This window comes from Eucyclogobius newberryi, unplaced genomic scaffold (assembly GCF_026437365.1).
Source record: "Eucyclogobius newberryi isolate DKJ021-1_F unplaced genomic scaffold, fEucNew1.0.hap1 SCAF_8, whole genome shotgun sequence".
NCBI classification, from domain to species: Eukaryota; Metazoa; Chordata; class Actinopteri; order Gobiiformes; family Gobiidae; genus Eucyclogobius; species Eucyclogobius newberryi.
The window spans coordinates 36,529,914-36,547,569 of record NW_027316500.1 but is presented as its reverse complement, the minus strand read 5'-3'; the positions used below and the strand labels follow the sequence as shown (position 1 = coordinate 36,547,569).

The 17,656-nt window shown below is 49.6% G+C and overlaps 3 protein-coding genes across 4 annotated transcripts in view; 1 reads left to right on the top strand and 2 right to left on the bottom strand.

Annotated features, from left to right (window-relative positions):
• Positions 1-17,656, bottom strand: part of LOC140350835 (cystatin-F-like) — a gene marked incomplete at its 3' end in the record, with an annotated part of 240,847 nt that overhangs the window by 178,337 nt on the left and 44,854 nt on the right. The gene's annotated exons all lie outside the window — the stretch shown is intronic.
• LOC140350916 (uncharacterized) overlaps positions 1-17,656 on the top strand; it is a 131,011-nt gene that overhangs the window by 78,956 nt on the left and 34,399 nt on the right. The window lies entirely within an intron of this gene.
• Positions 1,991-13,378, bottom strand: mea1 (male-enhanced antigen 1). 2 transcript variants are annotated; one of them, XM_072436492.1, is made up of 4 exons: positions 13,277-13,378; positions 3,279-3,531; positions 2,823-2,928; positions 1,991-2,629 (listed from the first exon to the last, which is right to left on the bottom strand). In XM_072436492.1, exons 2-4 carry the CDS (start codon positions 3,504-3,506, stop codon positions 2,490-2,492), a joined length of 474 nt encoding a protein of 157 aa, XP_072292593.1. In that variant the 5' UTR covers positions 3,507-3,531; positions 13,277-13,378; the 3' UTR covers positions 1,991-2,489. The 2 variants fall into 2 exon arrangements, with proteins under 2 accessions (XP_072292593.1, XP_072292594.1); XM_072436493.1 differs by having other exon boundaries at positions 3,279-3,528; positions 13,277-13,370.

Sequence of the window (17,656 nt, the reverse complement as noted above, 5' to 3'; positions counted from 1 at the left end):
GCTACAGGGAATAATACAGACTTAATATAGACTTCATGTGTTTGACATGTGCTGCTTTTTATTGACCTGTCGCATTCAATTTGGAATGTGACGAGTCTTTGTTCTTGCCATGTTTATTATTATTATTATTATTATTATTATTATTATTATTATTAGGCCCGAGCGCCACAAGCTGCGAGAGGCCTATTAGTATCGTAAGGCCGTGCAAAGCACGGCTGTGAAAGTGCGCACGAAATCGAGCGCGAAGCGCTCGCCCACTTCCAAACACTCACTAACGCACTCCTTCACTCATGCACGCCCCCTGCAGACTAATTAGTAGTAGGAAAATGGAACATTACCGTTGTAAACGGGCGAAGCCCGTGCAAAAGTTCGCACTAAACGAGCACTTTACATTGAGATGACCCGTATAAAGCACTCATTTGTACTAAGTAGCTCACAAACACGTTCCATCTCTTTATGTTCAGTTCATATAAACATGTGATGCAAATATGTAACATTATGACTGTTTAGAGGGCCAAAAACACAAATTAAGGAAAGAACCCGTCAGGGACCAGGGAGCCACACCATGAGGGAGGAAGAAAATGTATAGTTTATGATATTTGACAAATGGGAAACTCTCATCAGAATATTCTTCTTCTTCTCGGGACACGCCCCCTATTTTTCACCCAGTGACATTGAGGAAAAGTCACAAAAATGTTCACACCTCTAAAGATCGTGCCTCTACATTCTGGCTATTTCCCTTTTCTATAATTAAAGAATGTGCTCGTCAGCGCCCCCAAATGTACCAAAAATGCATTGAGAGATGGGAAATGACCCAAAAAAAATCTGATGGTAGAATCATGAGATTTGGCGCAGAGGAAGATGGTGACAAGAGAAGTAAAAAATATTATTACGGCAACGCCGTCCGCCCAACCAAATGTCGGCCATATTGCTTCAAAAATGGCTAAACATGACTCGGGAGTTTTTCCAAACGTGGTACTTTCACAAACTCCTCCCCCTCAGGGCTTTAGCCCTCTTAACCTGATGAAATGTGGTGAGTCTCATCTTCAGGACCATCAACAGTGAAACACATTCATTCTAAGAGTCACAGTGTCTGTGCCGCTCATTTTGCCAAGAATTCTAAATAAAATGTCTTTTTGATGTAAAACAAAGTGAGAAGATGTGACAGCGTCACAGATTCAGCAGTAGATGTAATACAAGGACAATTGCGGCGCGTTAGCCACGCCCCCTCCTCTTGCGGCGTGGCGAGGGCCGATCATTGCCGCTTGCGGCTTTAATTATGATTATTATTATTATTATGCCCCAAATAAAGTGTCTGTTTGCTGTAACTCGACCGACATGTTTCAAGTAAATTCTTTTTTTTTACTTTACTTTTGAAGGCAAGATCCAAATCGTCGCCATTTTATGACCTGCAGTGACCGCCAGGGGTCAGACTTCAACAGTCCAGGGGTCAGACTTCAACAGTCCAGGGGTCAGGGGTCAACAGTCCAGGGGTCAGACTTCGACAGTCCAGGGGTCAGACTTCAACAGTCCAGGGGTCAGAGGCTTCAACAGTCCAGGGGTCAGACTTCAACAGTCCAGGGGTCAGACTTCAACAGTCCAGGGGTCAGAGGCTTCAACAGTCCAGGGGTCAGACTTCGACAGTCCAGGGGTCAGACTTCACCTGCAGAGTCTGTCCCACACAGAAGCGGGTGGAGGACCCACATGGAAGTGACCAGTGCTTTGATGGTTCACGTCTCAGTCAGTGAGTGGGTGAAATATATGGGAGGAAAAGAATTAGGCGTAATTTTGACAAAATGCTGATCTTTTTTTTCAGTCGGCAAGTTTTATACAAACAGACTCATTATCATTATTATTATTATTATTATACTTCTGTTCCTAGTCCGTCTACTCTGTGTTGCAACAGTGGAATTTCCCCTTTGAGTGACAAATAAATGTTTTCTTCTTGTTCTTCAGAAAATGAAACATGGATTTACTTCAACATGTCAAATATTCCACAAAGAAAGATTTATTCATTACGACACATCTGGATCTGGATCTGGATCTGGATCTGGACCTGGACCTGGACCTGGACCTGGACCTGGACCTGGACCTGGACCTGGACCTGGACCTGGACCTGGACCTGGATCTGGACCTGGACCTGGATCTGGACCTGGATCTGGATCTGGACCTGGACCTGGACCTGGACCTGGACCTGGACCTGGACCTGGATCTGGACCTGGATCTGGACCTGGATCTGGATCTGGACCTGGACCTGGACCTGGACCTGGACCCGGACCCGGACCTGGACCTGGACTCCACAGGCTTGAACACATTTCAAACTAAATCACATTTTACTTGTGTTTCCTGGAAGTAAAGAACACTTTTATTTACAATCATTTAAAGTCTTTCATATTTATGTACAAAACCACAGCACCAGAGTCTGTGTGCAGTGCCTCAGGGCTGGTCCTGGTCCCGGTCCCAGTCCTGGTCCTGGTCCCGGTCCCGGCTCAGTTCTTCTGGTGCCGCTGGAGTGTGGTCTGGACCAGGACTTGCCACTGGTCGTCTGAGATCTGCTGGGCCCAGGGCGGGACCCCGAGCGAGGGGAAGGAGAGCGAGGCCATGGTCCTCTTCACCAGCTCCACATGCTCTGGACACAAATGTCGTCCATCATTCTATCATTTATTATGATTATGAACTAAACTTTATGTTCGGACAAAAGCCTGTGCCACATTTTAAAGATAATAAATATGTAGCTTGTGTTTTATTCGTTATCAAAATAAACATCTGCACGATTTAAAGGGGTCAGACTTCAGGTCACCAGCAGAGGGCGCATGTGTCACCTGAGTCCATGGGAATAGAGGCGCGGCTTCTCTGAGCCTCGGCCCAATCACGGTCCTCGTCCTCAGCCTCAGGGGGCGGGGCTTCAGGCAGGTGTAGACCCATCACCTGGAAACAAACACATTCAAGGTGGATGCCAACCGCCATAAAACAACAACAACAACAACAACACATTCAAGGAATTATAGAGGCCCAGCCCGGGGAGGGCCCCTCAGGCCCAGCCCGGGGAGGGCCCCTCAGGCCCAGCCCGAGGAGGGCCCCTCAGGCCCAGCCCGGGGAGGGCCCCTCAGGCCCAGCCCGAGGAGGGCCCCTCAGGCCCAGCCCGAGGAGGGCCCCTCAGGCCCAGCCCGGGGAGGGCCCCTCAGGCCCAGCCCGGGGAGGGCCTGGGAAGGGCTCAGGCCCTAGTAAAGTTAACACCTAAGACTAAGCCCCCTCTGCCCCGCCCCGCCCCCTCTTACATCTATCCTCTGATGCAGCGCAGCCTCTGGCTCTGCCTCCTGCTCCTCTTCCTCATCGTTGATTGGCTCGTGGCTGATTGGTTCCTGGTTCAAGGGTTGGTAGAGGTAAGCCCCGCCCCCTGCCCCATTGGGCTCCTCCTCCTCTTCACTCCATGCCGTCGCCGTGGGAAACCGCTCCTCGTCACGAACGTCGTCTTCAGAGCTCGGAAACACACGCTCTGGCCCCATCACAGGATCCTTCAAGCGCCTCCTGCTGGAACACAGAGGAACTACAGTCACTCAAGTTACCTCCTAGTGACCTGCCACCTCCTAGTGACCTGCCACCTCCTAGTGACCTGCCACCTCCTAGTGACCTGCCACCTCCTAGTGACCTGCCACCTCCTAGTGACCTGCCACCTCCTAGTGACCTGCCCAGTCACCTGATCAAGTTCAGACTTAGAGCTTGTGTGAAGGATGTAAAAACCTGGAGGTCATTGTGCTGGAGGTCATTGTGCTGGAGGTCATTGTGCTGGAGGTCATTGTGCTGGAGGTCATTGTGCTGGAGGTCATTGTGCTGGAGGTCATTGTGCTGGAGGTCATTGTGCTGGAGGTCACTGTGCTGGAGGTCATTGTGCTGGAGGTCATTGTGCTGGAGGTCATTGAAGTAAACTGACATGGTCATTCTAAACCCAGTTTAGAATCAAATTTAAACTCCTCCTCCTGATTTACAAAGCCAAAAATGACATGGCCCCTCCCACCTCAAAGATGCTCTAGAACCATCTCATCCAATCAGAGCTCTTCACTCTCAACATGCTGGCCTTCTGGTGGTGCCAAGAGTCTCTAAAAGCACAGTAGGAGGTAGAGCCTTCTGGTGGTGCCAAGAGTCTCTAAAAGCACAGTAGGAGGTAGAGCCTTCTGGTGGTGCCAAGAGTCTCTAAAGCACAGTAGGAGGTAGAGCCTTCTGGTGGTGCCAAGAGTCTCTAAAAGCACAGTAGGAGGTAGAGCCTTCTGGTGGTGCCAAGAGTCTCTAAAAGCACAGTAGGAGGTAGAGCCTTCTGGTGGTGCCAAGAGTCTCTAAAAGCACAGTAGGAGGTAGAGCCTTCTGGTGGTGCCAAGAGTCTCTAAAAGCACAGTAGGAGGTAGAACCTTCTGGTGGTGCCAAGAGTCTCTAAAAGCACAGTAGGAGGTAGAGCCTTCTGGTGGTGCCAAGAGTCTCTAAAAGCACAGTAGGAGGTAGAGCCTTCTGGTGGTGCCAAGAGTCTCTAAAAGCACAGTAGGAGGTAGAGCTCCTGTCCATGTTAAAGAGGCGACACAGTCTCTTCATTTAAGTCCAGGCTTCAAACGTTCCTCTTTGAAATGACTTATGGTCAGACCAGTTATAACAGAAATATAAACCCACAGCTTCAGCTCCGCTGCCCTAGCAGCAACTGTGCGGGGGGAAGTATGACAGCGTGAGCTCTGTGACGAAGGACCTGCTCCGTTTCTGCCGGGTGCTTGATTGACAGGCCGAGTAACCAATCAGGAGTTAGCATTGTTGTAGTTTTTCCTGGCCGAGAAGGAAAGTCTAAGGACAGAGGACCCTGGGACATCGTCCCTCGCCACCACAGACATTGTTGATTTATTTCTCCCTGTGGCCCTCAGAGGCAACTGTTGTTGTGATTTTGGGCCTTACAAAAAAAAAATGATTTGATTTGAGCATAGGCAAGTTAGGTTGAGGATGCTCCGTGTTTGAGTTGTTTCCTTCACATGGAGGAGCTGGTGGTTGTTGTTTGGGTTGTTGTTGTTGTTGTTGTTGTGGTGAGGAGCTGGTGGTTGTTGTTTGAGTTGTTGTTGTTTTGGTGAGGAGCAGGTGGTTGTTGTTTGAGTTGTTGTTGTTGTGAGGAGCTGGTGGTTGTTGTTTGAGTTGTTGTTGTTGTTGTTGTGGTGAGGAGCTGGTGGTTGTTGTTTGGGTTGTTGTTGTTGTTGTTGTGGTGAGGAGCTGGTGGTTGTTGTTTGGGTTGTTGTTGTTGTTGTTGTGAGGAGCTGGTGGTTGTTTGAGTTGTTGTGAGGAGCTGGTGGTTGTTGTTTGAGTTGTTGTTGTTGTGGTGAGGAGCTGGTGGTTGTTGTTTGGGTTGTTGTTGTTGTTGTTTTGGTGAGGAGCTGGTGGTTGTTGTTTGGGTTGTTGTTGTGGTGAGGAGCTGGTGGTTGTTGTTTGAGTTGTTGTTGTTGTGGTGGTGAGGAGCTGGTGGTTGTTGTTTGGGTTGTTGTTGTGGTGAGGTGCTGGTGGTTGTTGTGGTGAGGAGCTGGTGGTTGTTGTTTGGGTTGTTGTTGTTGTGGTGATGTGCTGGTGGTTGTTGTTTGAGTTGTTGTTGTTGTTGTTGTTGTGGTGAGGAGCTGGTGGTTGTTGTTTGAGTTGTTGTTGTTTTGGTGAGGAGTTGGTGGTTGTTGTTTGGGTTGTTGTTGTTGTTGTGGTGGTGAGGAGCTGGTGGTTGTTGTTTGGGTTGTTGTTGTGGTGAGGAGCTGGTGGTTGTTGTTTGGGTTGTTGTTGTGGTGAGGAGCTGGTGGTTGTTGTTTGGGTTGTTGTTGTGGTGAGGAGCTGGTGGTTGTTGTTTGGGTTGTTGTTGTTGTGGTGAGGAGCTGGTGGTTGTTGTTTGGGTTGTTGTTGTTGTGGTGAGGAGCTGGTGGTTGTTGTTTGGGTTGTTGTTGTTGTGGTGAGGAGCTGGTGGTTGTTGTTTGGGTTGTTGTTGTTGTTGTTGTGAGGAGCTGGTGGTTGTTGTTTGGGTTGTTGTTGTTGTGGTGAGGAGCTGGTGGTTGTTGTTTGGGTTGTTGTTGTTGTGGTGAGGAGCTGGTGGTTGTTGTTTGGGTTGTTGTTGTTGTTGTGAGGAGCTGGAGGTTGTTGTTTGGGTTGTTGTTGTTGTTGTGAGGAGCTGGAGGTTGTTGTTTGAGTTGTTGTTGTTGTGGTGAGGAGCTGGTGGTTGTTGTTTGGGTTGTTGTTGTGGTGAGGAGCTGATGGTTGTTGTTTGGATTGTTGTTGTTGTGGTGAGGAGCTGGTGGTTGTTGTTTGGGTTGTTGTTGTTGTGGTGAGGAGCTGGTGGTTGTTGTTTGAGTTGTTGTTGTTGTGAGGAGCTGGTGGTTGTTGTTTGAGTTGTTGTTGTTGTTGTTGTGGTGAGGAGCTGGTGGTTGTTGTTTGGGTTGTTGTTGTTGTTGTTGTGGTGAGGAGCTGGTGGTTGTTGTTTGGGTTGTTGTTGTTGTTGTGAGGAGCTGGTGGTTGTTTGAGTTGTTGTGAGGAGCTGGTGGTTGTTGTTTGAGTTGTTGTTGTGAGGAGCTGGTGGTTGTTGTTTGAGTTGTTGTTGTTGTGGTGAGGAGCTGGTGGTTGTTGTTTGGGTTGTTGTTGTTGTTGTGAGGAGCTGGTGGTTGTTGTTTGGGTTGTTGTTGTTGTTGTTTTGGTGAGGAGCTGGTGGTTGTTGTTTGGGTTGTTGTTGTGGTGAGGAGCTGGTGGTTGTTGTTTGAGTTGTTGTTGTTGTGGTGGTGAGGAGCTGGTGGTTGTTGTTTGGGTTGTTGTTGTGGTGAGGTGCTGGTGGTTGTTGTGGTGAGGAGCTGGTGGTTGTTGTTTGGGTTGTTGTTGTTGTGGTGAGGTGCTGGTGGTTGTTGTTTGAGTTGTTGTTGTTGTTGTTGTTGTGGTGAGGAGCTGGTGGTTGTTGTTTGAGTTGTTGTTGTTTTGGTGAGGAGCTGGTGGTTGTTGTTTGAGTTGTTGTTGTTGTGAGGAGCTGGTGGTTGTTGTTTGAGTTGTTGTTGTTGTTGTTGTGGTGAGGAGCTGGTGGTTGTTGTTTGGGTTGTTGTTGTTGTTGTTGTGGTGAGGAGCTGGTGGTTGTTGTTTGGGTTGTTGTTGTTGTTGTGAGGAGCTGGTGGTTGTTGTTTGGGTTGTTGTTGTTGTTGTTGTGAGGAGCTGGTGGTTGTTTGAGTTGTTGTGAGGAGCTGGTGGTTGTTGTTTGAGTTGTTGTTGTGAGGAGCTGGTGGTTGTTGTTTGAGTTGTTGTTGTTGTGGTGAGGAGCTGGTGGTTGTTGTTTGGGTTGTTGTTGTTGTTGTTGTGAGGAGCTGGTGGTTGTTGTTTGGGTTGTTGTTGTGGTGAGGTGCTGGTGGTTGTTGTGGTGAGGAGCTGGTGGTTGTTGTTTGGGTTGTTGTTGTTGTGGTGAGGTGCTGGTGGTTGTTGTTTGAGTTGTTGTTGTTGTTGTTGTGGTGAGGAGCTGGTGGTTGTTGTTTGAGTTGTTGTTGTTTTGGTGAGGAGCTGGTGGTTGTTGTTTGGGTTGTTGTTGTTGTTGTGGTGGTGAGGAGCTGGTGGTTGTTGTTGTTTGGGTTGTTGTGGTGGTGAGGAGCTGGTGGTTGTTGTTTGGGTTGTTGTTGTTGTGGTGAGGAGCTGATGGTTGTTGTTTGGGTTGTTGTTGTTGTGGTGAGGAGCTGGTGGTTGTTGTTTGGGTTGTTGTTGTTGTGGTGAGGAGCTGGTGGTTGTTGTTTGAGTTGTTGTTGTTGTGAGGAGCTGGTGGTTGTTGTTGTTGTTGTTGTGGTGAGGAGCTGGTGGTTGTTGTTTGGGTTGTTGTTGTTGTTGTGGTGAGGAGCTGGTGGTTGTTGTTTGGGTTGTTGTTGTTGTTGTTGTTGTGAGGAGCTGGTGGTTGTTTGAGTTGTTGTGAGGAGCTGGTGGTTGTTGTTTGAGTTGTTGTTGTGAGGAGCTGGTGGTTGTTGTTTGAGTTGTTGTTGTTGTGGTGAGGAGCTGGTGGTTGTTGTTTGGGTTGTTGTTGTTGTTGTGAGGAGCTGGTGGTTGTTGTTTGGGTTGTTGTTGTTGTTGTTTTGGTGAGGAGCTGGTGGTTATTGTTTGGGTTGTTGTTGTGGTGAGGAGCTGGTGGTTGTTGTTTGAGTTGTTGTTGTTGTGGTGGTGAGGAGCTGGTGGTTGTTGTTTGGGTTGTTGTTGTGGTGAGGTGCTGGTGGTTGTTGTTTGAGTTGTTGTTGTTGTGGTGAGGAGCTGGTGGTTGTTGTTTGAGTTGTTGTTGTTTTGGTGAGGAGCTGGTGGTTGTTGTTTGAGTTGTTGTTGTTGTGAGGAGCTGGTGGTTGTTGTTTGAGTTGTTGTTGTTGTTGTGGTGAGGAGCTGGTGGTTGTTGTTTGGGTTGTTGTTGTTGTTGTTGTGGTGAGGAGCTGGTGGTTGTTGTTTGGGTTGTTGTTGTTGTTGTTGTGAGGAGCTGGTGGTTGTTTGAGTTGTTGTGAGGAGCTGGTGGTTGTTGTTTGAGTTGTTGTGAGGAGCTGGTGGTTGTTGTTTGAGTTGTTGTGAGGAGCTGGTGGTTGTTGTTTGGGTTGTTGTTGTTGTTGTTGTGAGGAGCTGGTGGTTGTTGTTTGAGTTGTTGTTGTTGTGGTGGTGAGGAGCTGGTGGTTGTTGTTTGGGTTGTTGTTGTGGTGAGGTGCTGGTGGTTGTTGTGGTGAGGAGCTGGTGGTTGTTGTTTGGGTTGTTGTTGTTGTGGTGAGGTGCTGGTGGTTGTTGTTTGAGTTGTTGTTGTTGTTGTTGTGGTGAGGAGCTGGTGGTTGTTGTTTGAGTTGTTGTTGTTTTGGTGAGGAGCTGGTGGTTGTTGTTTGGGTTGTTGTTGTTGTTGTGGTGGTGAGGAGCTGGTGGTTGTTGTTGTTTGGGTTGTTGTGGTGGTGAGGAGCTGGTGGTTGTTGTTGTTTGGGTTGTTGTTGTGGTGAGGAGCTGGTGGTTGTTGTTTGGGTTGTTGTTGTGGTGAGGAGCTGGTGGTTGTTGTTTGGGTTGTTGTTGTTGTTGTGGTGAGGAGCTGGTGGTTGTTGTTTGGGTTGTTGTTGTTGTTGTGGTGAGGAGCTGGTGGTTGTTGTTTGGGTTGTTGTTGTTGTGGTGAGGAGCTGGTGGTTGTTGTTTGGGTTGTTGTTGTTGTTGTGGTGAGGAGCTGGTGGTTGTTGTTTGGGTTGTTGTTGTTGTGGTGAGGAGCTGGTGGTTGTTGTTTGGGTTGTTGTTGTTGTGGTGAGGAGCTGGTGGTTGTTGTTTGGGTTGTTGTTGTTGTGGTGAGGAGCTGGTGGTTGTTGTTTGGGTTGTTGTTGTTGTGGTGAGGAGCTGGTGGTTGTTGTTTGGGTTGTTGTTGTTGTGAGGAGCTGGAGGTTGTTGTTTGGGTTGTTGTTGTTGTGGTGAGGAGCTGATGGTTGTTGTTTGGGTTGTTGTTGTTGTGGTGAGGAGCTGGTGGTTGTTGTTTGGGTTGTTGTTGTTGTGGTGAGGAGCTGGTGGTTGTTGTTTGGGTTGTTGTTGTTGTGGTGAGGAGCTGATGGTTGTTGTTTGGGTTGTTGTTGTTGTGGTGAGGAGCTGGTGGTTGTTGTTTGGGTTGTTGTTGTTGTGGTGAGGAGCTGGTGGTTGTTGTTTGGGTTGTTGTTGTTGTGGTGAGGAGCTGGTGGTTGTTGTTTGGGTTGTTGTTGTTGTGGTGAGGAGCTGGTGGTTGTTGTTTGGGTTGTTGTTGTTGTGGTGAGGAGCTGGTGGTTGTTGTTTGGGTTGTTGTTGTTGTGGTGAGGAGCTGGTGGTTGTTGTTTGGGTTGTTGTTGTTGTGGTGAGGAGCTGGTGGTTGTTGTTGTTGTGGTGAGGAGCTGGTGGTTGTTGTTTGGGTTGTTGTTGTTGTGGTGAGGAGCTGGTGGTTGTTGTTTGGGTTGTTGTTGTTGTGGTGAGGAGCTGGTGGTTGTTGTTTGGGTTGTTGTTGTTGTGGTGAGGAGCTGGTGGTTGTTGTTTGGGTTGTTGTTGTTGTGGTGAGGAGCTGGTGGTTGTTGTTTGGGTTGTTGTTGTGGTGAGGAGCTGGTGGTTGTTGTTTGGGTTGTTGTTGTTGTGGTGAGGAGCTGATGGTTGTTGTTTGGGTTGTTGTTGTTGTGGTGAGGAGCTGGTGGTTGTTGTTTGGGTTGTTGTTGTTGTGGTGAGGAGCTGGTGGTTGTTGTTTGGGTTGTTGTTGTTGTGGTGAGGAGCTGGTGGTTGTTGTTTGGGTTGTTGTTGTTGTGGTGAGGAGCTGGTGGTTGTTGTTTGGGTTGTTGTTGTTGTGGTGAGGAGCTGGTGGTTGTTGTTTGGGTTGTTGTTGTTGTGGTGAGGAGCTGGTTGTTGTTGTTTGGGTTGTTGTTGTTGTGGTGAGGAGCTGGTGGTTGTTGTTTGGGTTGTTGTTGTGGTGAGGAGCTGATGGTTGTTGTTTGGGTTGTTGTTGTTGTGGTGAGGAGCTGGTGGTTGTTGTTTGGGTTGTTGTTGTTGTGGTGAGGAGCTGGTGGTTGTTGTTTGGGTTGTTGTTGTGGTGAGGAGCTGGTGGTTGTTGTTTGGGTTGTTGTTGTTGTGGTGAGGAGCTGGTGGTTGTTGTTTGGGTTGTTGTTGTTGTGGTGAGGAGCTGGTGGTTGTTGTTTGGGTTCTTGTTGTTGTTGTGGTGAGGAGCTGGTGGTTGTTGTTTGGGTTCTTGTTGTTGTTGTGGTGAGGAGCTGGTGGTTGTTGTTTGGGTTGTTGTTGTTGTGGTGAGGAGCTGGTGGTTGTTGTTGTTGTGGTGAGGAGCTGGTGGTTGTTGTTTGGGGTGTGATAAAAAGTGAGTAGTTGTTGGAAATGAAAGCAAACAGCATTTGTTCCTAGACTTTATAAAGTCTTGCCATTCGAAGTGTTAAATAGTGTAGTTAAGGCCATATATTTATATCGTCTGTATTTGGAAATGCTAAGTGCCTCGAGCTAAGTGCTAACAGCTGTAGTTATGACGGAGCTCATGTGTATTTGTGCATTATATGTCGTTGTTTACAGATTGTATTATAATTTATGTTCTTCTTTGTTTATATTGCAGAACCACACATGTATTTACATGCTCAATATATCATATTGTAAATACCAACCACCATTCTTATTGAGTGAAATATGGAATAAAGAGAAAACCCTGGATCATCTCCCCCTGGTGGTCACAACCCGTATAACCCACAGCATGAGCTCTGTCCTCATAAACACTTCTTCTATCAAACTAGATTTCATCTTTCATTTCACTTGTGTCTGTTCATCGTCTTTTCTTCTTCTTCTTCTTCTTCTCTCACTTCCTGTCCAGAGTGAAACAGACACATCCACCATCCTCTCCTGGAGAAACATCTGCTCCTGATGGACGGTTCTTCATCTGCCTGGCAGAACCGGTTCTTAGAGCCGGTTCTCCTCCCGAAGAAGAAGGACAGAAGGAGGAGCTAAGGACAGAGGACTCTGGGACATTGTCCCTCGTCACCACAGACATTGTTTAATCTGTTTTTCACTGTCGCCCTCCAGGAAACTGTTGTTGTGATTTTAGGCGTTATAAAAATAAATATAATTTCCCAGTTTAGAACACTTAGACCTGGTTTAGACCTGGTTTAGTCCTGGTTTAGACCTGGTTTAGTCCTGCTTTAGACCTGCTTTAGACCTGCTTTAGTCCTGGTTTAGTCCTGGTTTAGTCCTGGTTTAGTCCTGCTTTAGACCTGGTTTAGACCTGCTTTAGTCCTGGTTTAGTCCTGGTTTAGTCCTGGTTTAGTCCTGGTTTAGCCCTGGTTTAGACCTGGTTTAGACCTGGTTTAGACCTGGTTTAGACCTGGTTTAGTCCTGGTTTAGTCCTGGTTTAGTCCTGCTTTAGACCTGCTTTAGTCCTGCTTTAGTCCTGCTTTAGTCCTGCTTTAGTCCTGCTTTAGTCCTGGTTTAGTCCTGGTTTAGTCCTGGTTTAGACCTGCTTTAGTCCTGGTTTAGTCCTGGTTTAGTCCTGCTTTAGTCCTGCTTTAGTCCTGCTTTAGTCCTGCTTTAGTCCTGGTTTAGTCCTGGTTTAGTCCTGCTTTAGTCCTGCTTTAGTCCTGGTTTAGTCCTGGTTTAGTCCTGGTTTAGTCCTGCTTTAGTCCTGCTTTAGTCCTGCTTTAGTCCTGGTTTAGTCCTGGTTTAGTCCTGCTTTAGTCCTGCTTTAGTCCTGCTTTAGTCCTGGTTTAGTCCCGGTTTAGTCCCGCTTTAGTCCCGCTTTAGTCCCGGTTTAGTCCCGGTTTAGTCCCGGTTTAGTCCCGCTTTAGTCCCGCTTTAGTCCCGCTTTAGTCCCGCTTTAGTCCCGGTTTAGTCCCGGTTTGGTCCTGCTTTAGACCCGGTTTAGTCCTGGTTTAGACCTGGTTTAGACCTGGTTTAGACCTGCTTTAGACCTGGTTTAGTCCTGGTTTAGTCCTGCTTTAGACCTGGTTTAGTCCTGGTTTAGTCCTGCTTTAGTCCTGCTTTAGTCCTGCTTTAGTCCTGGTTTAGTCCTGGTTTAGACCTGCTTTAGACCTGCTTTAGTCCTGGTTTAGTCCTGGTTTAGTCCTGCTTTAGTCCTGCTTTAGTCCTGCTTTAGTCCTGCTTTAGTCCTGGTTTAGTCCCGCTTTAGTCCCGCTTTAGTCCCGCTTTAGTCCCGGTTTAGTCCCGGTTTAGTCCCGGTTTAGTCCCGCTTTAGTCCCGCTTTAGTCCCGCTTTAGTCCCGCTTTAGTCCCGCTTTAGTCCCGGTTTAGTCCCGGTTTAGTCCCGGTTTAGTCCCGGTTTAGACCCGGTTTAGACCCGGTTTAGTCCTGCTTTAGTCCTGCTTTAGTCCTGCTTTAGTCCTGCTTTAGTCCTGCTTTAGTCCTGGTTTAGTCCTGCTTTAGTCCTGCTTTAGTCCTGGTTTAGTCCTGCTTTAGTCCTGCTTTAGTCCTGCTTTAGTCCTGGTTTAGTCCTGCTTTAGTCCTGCTTTAGTCCTGGTTTAGTCCTGCTTTAGTCCTGCTTTAGTCCTGCTTTAGTCCTGCTTTAGTCCTGGTTTAGTCCTGGTTTAGTCCTGCTTTAGTCCTGCTTTAGTCCTGGTTTAGTCCTGGTTTAGTCCTGGTTTAGTCCTGCTTTAGTCCCGCTTTAGGACAGCTCATGTTTGGCTAGCTGGAGGGCTAAACTAAGCGCCGTTATTGAACACATTTCCTCTTTATTCCGGTTCTTCTGGTCATAAACCTGCTCATGTCACGAGCCTTTCTCGTGTTTTCAGATCCGTGTCTTTGTTTAGTTGAAGTTTAATTCTTACCTGAGCTCGTTTATCCGCCTTAACTCAGAATGTTAGCCGTTAGCCGTTAGCCACCACTGGCCGCAGCTGTGGAGTCTACGCTTCCGCATACGTCACCACGTCACTGCAACACCACAACGTCATCGCAGAGGAAGAAAGAATAAACACGGGAGTAAATACAATATTCTATATTATTTTATGTTTGATTTGAGCAAAGTGATGAATTAGAATAAGTTTCCTGTTGGAGCTCACGTGTCATTCACGTCACATTTAAGCTTGAGCAGTTTTTCATTCACAAAATGATAAAACATGAATTCTGATCTTTTTCAAGCCAAATCAAAACAATTGAAATACAGATAATCACAAGTCAAATAAGCAATTGTGTTCATTTGTATTGCTCTAATTACACGGATGAAAATATGATGAATAGAAGCTGAAATCCACAAACACAACTGCTTGTGTTACCATGGTTACATGTGCTGGTGGGAGGGTCACTATATATATATATATATATATATATATATATATATATATATATATATATATATATATATATATATATATATATATATATATATATATATATAATAACTCTTTCTCACCCTCCTGGGTGGTCTCTATATACTGTATCCCCCTTTCAAGCTCGGGTCCTTGAGGGTCTGTGCAGTATCTTTTCTGGATCTGCTCAAGTCACTCCTCCAGTTTGGGGGTCACTGTCCTAAGGGATCATCTCAAAATGGGTTGAAGCTGAAAAGACTTAATTTTTTTCGTTTCTCACTGGCCCCTCCCCTTCATGTTCGGGCCCCTCCCCCTCATGTTCGGGCCCCTCCCCCTCATGTTCGGGCCCCTCCCCCTCATGTTCGGGCCCCTCCCCCCTCATGTTTTGGCCCCTCCCCCTCATGTTCGGGCCCCTCCCCCTCATGTTCTGGCCCCTCCCCCTCATGTTCTGGCCCCTCCCCCCTCATGTTTTGGCCCCTCCCCCTCATGTTTTGGCCCCTCCCCCTCATGTTTTGGCCCCTCCCCCTCATGTTCTGGCCCCTCCCCCTCATGTTCTGGCCCCTCCCCCCTCATGTTTTGGCCCCTCCCCCTCATGTTCTGGCCCCTCCCCCTCATGTTCTGGCCCCTCCCCCTCATGTTCTGGTCCCTCCCCCTCATGTTCTGGCCCCTCCCCCTCATGTTCTGGCCCCTCCCCCCTCATGTTTTGGCCCCTCCCCCTCATGTTCTGGCCCCTCCCCCTCATGTTCTGGCCCCTCCCCCCTCATGTTTTGGCCCCTCCCCCTCATGTTCGGGCCCCTCCCCCTCCCCCTCATGTTCTGGCCCCTCCCCCTCATGTTCTGGCCCCTCCCCCTCCCCCTCATGTTCTGGCCCCTCCCCCTCATGTTCGGGCCCCTCCCCCTTATGTTCTGGCCCCTCCCCCTCATGTTCTGAACCCTCCCCCTCATGTTCTGGCCCCTCCCCCTCATGTTCTGGCCCCTCCCCCTCATGTTTTGGCCCCTCCCCCTCATGTTCTGGCCCCTCCCCCTCATGTTCTGGCCCCTCCCCCTCAATTTTTGGCCCTTCCCCCTCATGTTCGGGCCCCTCCCCCTCATGTTCTGGCCCCTCCCCCTCCCCCTCATGTCTGGCCCCTCCCCCTCATGTTCTGGCCCCTCGCCCTCATGTTCTGGCCCCTCCCCCTCATGTTCTGGCCCCTCCCCCTCATGTTCTGGCCCCTCCCCCTCATGTTCTGGCCCCTCCCCCTTCATGTTTTGGCCCCTCCCCCTCATGTTCTGGCCCCAACCCCTCATGTTCTGGCCCCTCCCCCCTCAATTTTTGGCCCCTCCCCGTCATGTTCGGGCCCCTCCCCCTCATGTTCTGGCCCCTCGCCCTCATGTTTTGGCCCCTCCCCCTCATGTTCGGGCCCCTCCCCCTCATGTTCTGGCCCCTCCCCCTCATGTTCTGGCCCCTCCCCCTCATGTTCTGGCCCCTCCCCCCTCATGTTTTGGCCCCTCCCCCTCATGTTCTGGCCCCTCCCCCCTCATGTTTTGGCCCCTCCCCCTCATGTTCTGGCCCCTCCCCCTCATGTTCTGGCCCCTCCCCCTCATGTTCTGGCCCCTCCCCCTCCCCCTCATGTTCGGGCCCCTCCCCCTCATGTTCTGGCCCCTCCCCCTCCCCCTCATGTTCTGGCCCCTCCCCCTCATGTTCTGGCCCCTCCCCCTCATGTTCTGGCCCCTCCCCCTCATGTTCGGGCCCCTCCCCCTTATGTTCTGGCCCCTCCCCCTCATGTTCTGGCCCCTCCCCCTCATGTTCTGGCCCCTCCCCCTCATGTTCTGGCCCCTCCCCCTCATGTTCTGGCCCCTCCCCCTCATATTCTGGCCCCTCCCCCTTATGTTCGGGCCCCTCCCCCTTATGTTCTGGCCCCTCCCCCTCATGTTCGGGCCCCTCCCCCTTATGTTCTGGCCCCTCCCCCTCATGTTCTGGCCCCTCCCCCTCATGTTCGGGCCCCTCCCCCTTATGTTCTGGCCCCTCCCCCTCATGTTCTGGCCCCTCCCCCTCATGTTCTGGCCCCTCCCCCTCATGTTCGGGCCCCTCCCCCTTATGTCCTGGCCCCTCCCCCTCATGTTCTGGCCCCTCCCCCTCCCCCTCATGTTCTGGCCCCTCCCCCTCATGTTCGGGCCCCTCCCCCTTATGTTCTGGCCCCTCCCCCTCATATTCTGGCCCCTCCCCCTCATATTCTGGCCCCTCCCCCTCATATTCTGGCCCCTCCCCCTCATATTCTGGCCCCTCCCCCCTCATGTGACGCGTTGATTAAACGATAGTGTCCTGATGGAGCTGCTTCACCTCTAGTGAACATCCTTTGTAAGTTTATATTTAGAAGTTATGAACTCTCCAAATAATGTCACCTGTCACTCATGTTTGATTACTTAATCCACATGGTCACGGGCCCTAGGGGCCCTAGGGGCCCTACGGCACATCCCATTCAACCCAAACTGTGAGATGACCACATTGACACAGTCTCGAGAGGACGAGAGAGTGAGAAACGTCAAAACCTGTATTTGTCAGTTGCGAGCGTTTGGTTTAGACTTTAGACATGTCTGAGTGACAGGAGCAGGACACGCCCTTTTGTCTCAGTGAGAATCTCACGTCTTCTGTGATTGGTTGAAACCTCATGCAGGGTTTGTGTTGGTCCTTCTTCCGGTCAGTGCGCAGCACGTGACTACAGCGCGCAGCACGTGACTACAGCGAGCAGCACGTGACTACAGCGCGCAGCACGTGACTACAGCGCGCTGCGCGCACCACGTGACTACAGCGCGCAGCACGTGACTACAGCGAGCAGCACGTGACTACAGCGCGCAGCACGTGACTACAGCGCGCAGCACGTGACTACAGCGCGCAGCACGTGACTACAGCGCGCAGCACGTGACTACAGCGAGCAGCACGTGACTACAGCGCGCAGCACGTGACTACAGCGCGCAGCACGTGACTACAGCGCGCTGCGCGCACCACGTGACTACAGCGCGCAGCACGTGACTACAGCGAGCAGCACGTGACTACAGCGCGCAGCACGTGACTACAGCGCGCAGCACGTGACTACAGCGCGCAGCACGTGACTACAGCATGATATCTTGTTCATTTGTTTCGCCGCGTCTTGCAGCAAAAAAGCTTTTCAAACTTTTCTGCACCAGCCGCGTTGGCGACGGCGACGCCCGCTCCGCTCCCCGCGCGGGCCACGGCGCGCCATGCTCCCCCGTGCGCTCCTCGTACGCACCCGCCGCCTAATGTCGGCCTAATGTTCGTTGCTGAGAGCGTTTTCTAGTATTTCAAAACAATGAGTGACACAACCATGTATTGAAGCTTCAAAACAACAAAAAGACAAAATGTAGGCCCCGCCCCCCCAGGCCCCGCCCCCCCAAGACGAAAAATGTTAAGTCTTTTCAGCTTCAACACATTTTGAGATGATCCCTAAGTAGACGTGTGTTTATATGTGTATATTATAAATATATATATATATATATATATATATATATATATATATATATAATATTTTTTAAATATATACGTATATATTTAAGAACAATGTATACTCTTCATAGTTATTTTTATTTGGAACATTGCAAAAGTATTCATACTACATCATTTACATAAACAATAAATATCCACATATCACACTGCACTGTACAAAATACACAAATGTACACAGGTTATGTATAGATAATATTTACATATGTACACCTGACGACAGGGACAGAGGCAGGAGCAGAGACAGGAGCAGAGACAGGAGCAGAGACAGGAGCAGAGACAGAGACCGGAGCAGAGACAGGAGCAGAGACAGAGACAGGAGCAGAGACGGAGACAGGAGCAGAGACAGAGACAGGAGCAGAGACAGGAGCAGAGACAGAGACCGGAGCAGAGACAGGAGCAGAG

Coding starts and splice junctions, on each gene's coding strand:
- mea1 (XM_072436492.1), bottom strand. CDS start 3,506: ATGGGGCCAGAGCGTGTGTTTCCGAGCTCTGAAGACGACGTTCGTGAC. Junction 2,929..3,278: donor CGCTGCATCAGAGGATAGAT/GTAAGAGGGGGC, acceptor GTTTGTTTCCAG/GTGATGGGTCTACACCTGCC. Junction 2,630..2,822: donor CTCTATTCCCATGGACTCAG/GTGACACATGCG, acceptor ATTTGTGTCCAG/AGCATGTGGAGCTGGTGAAG.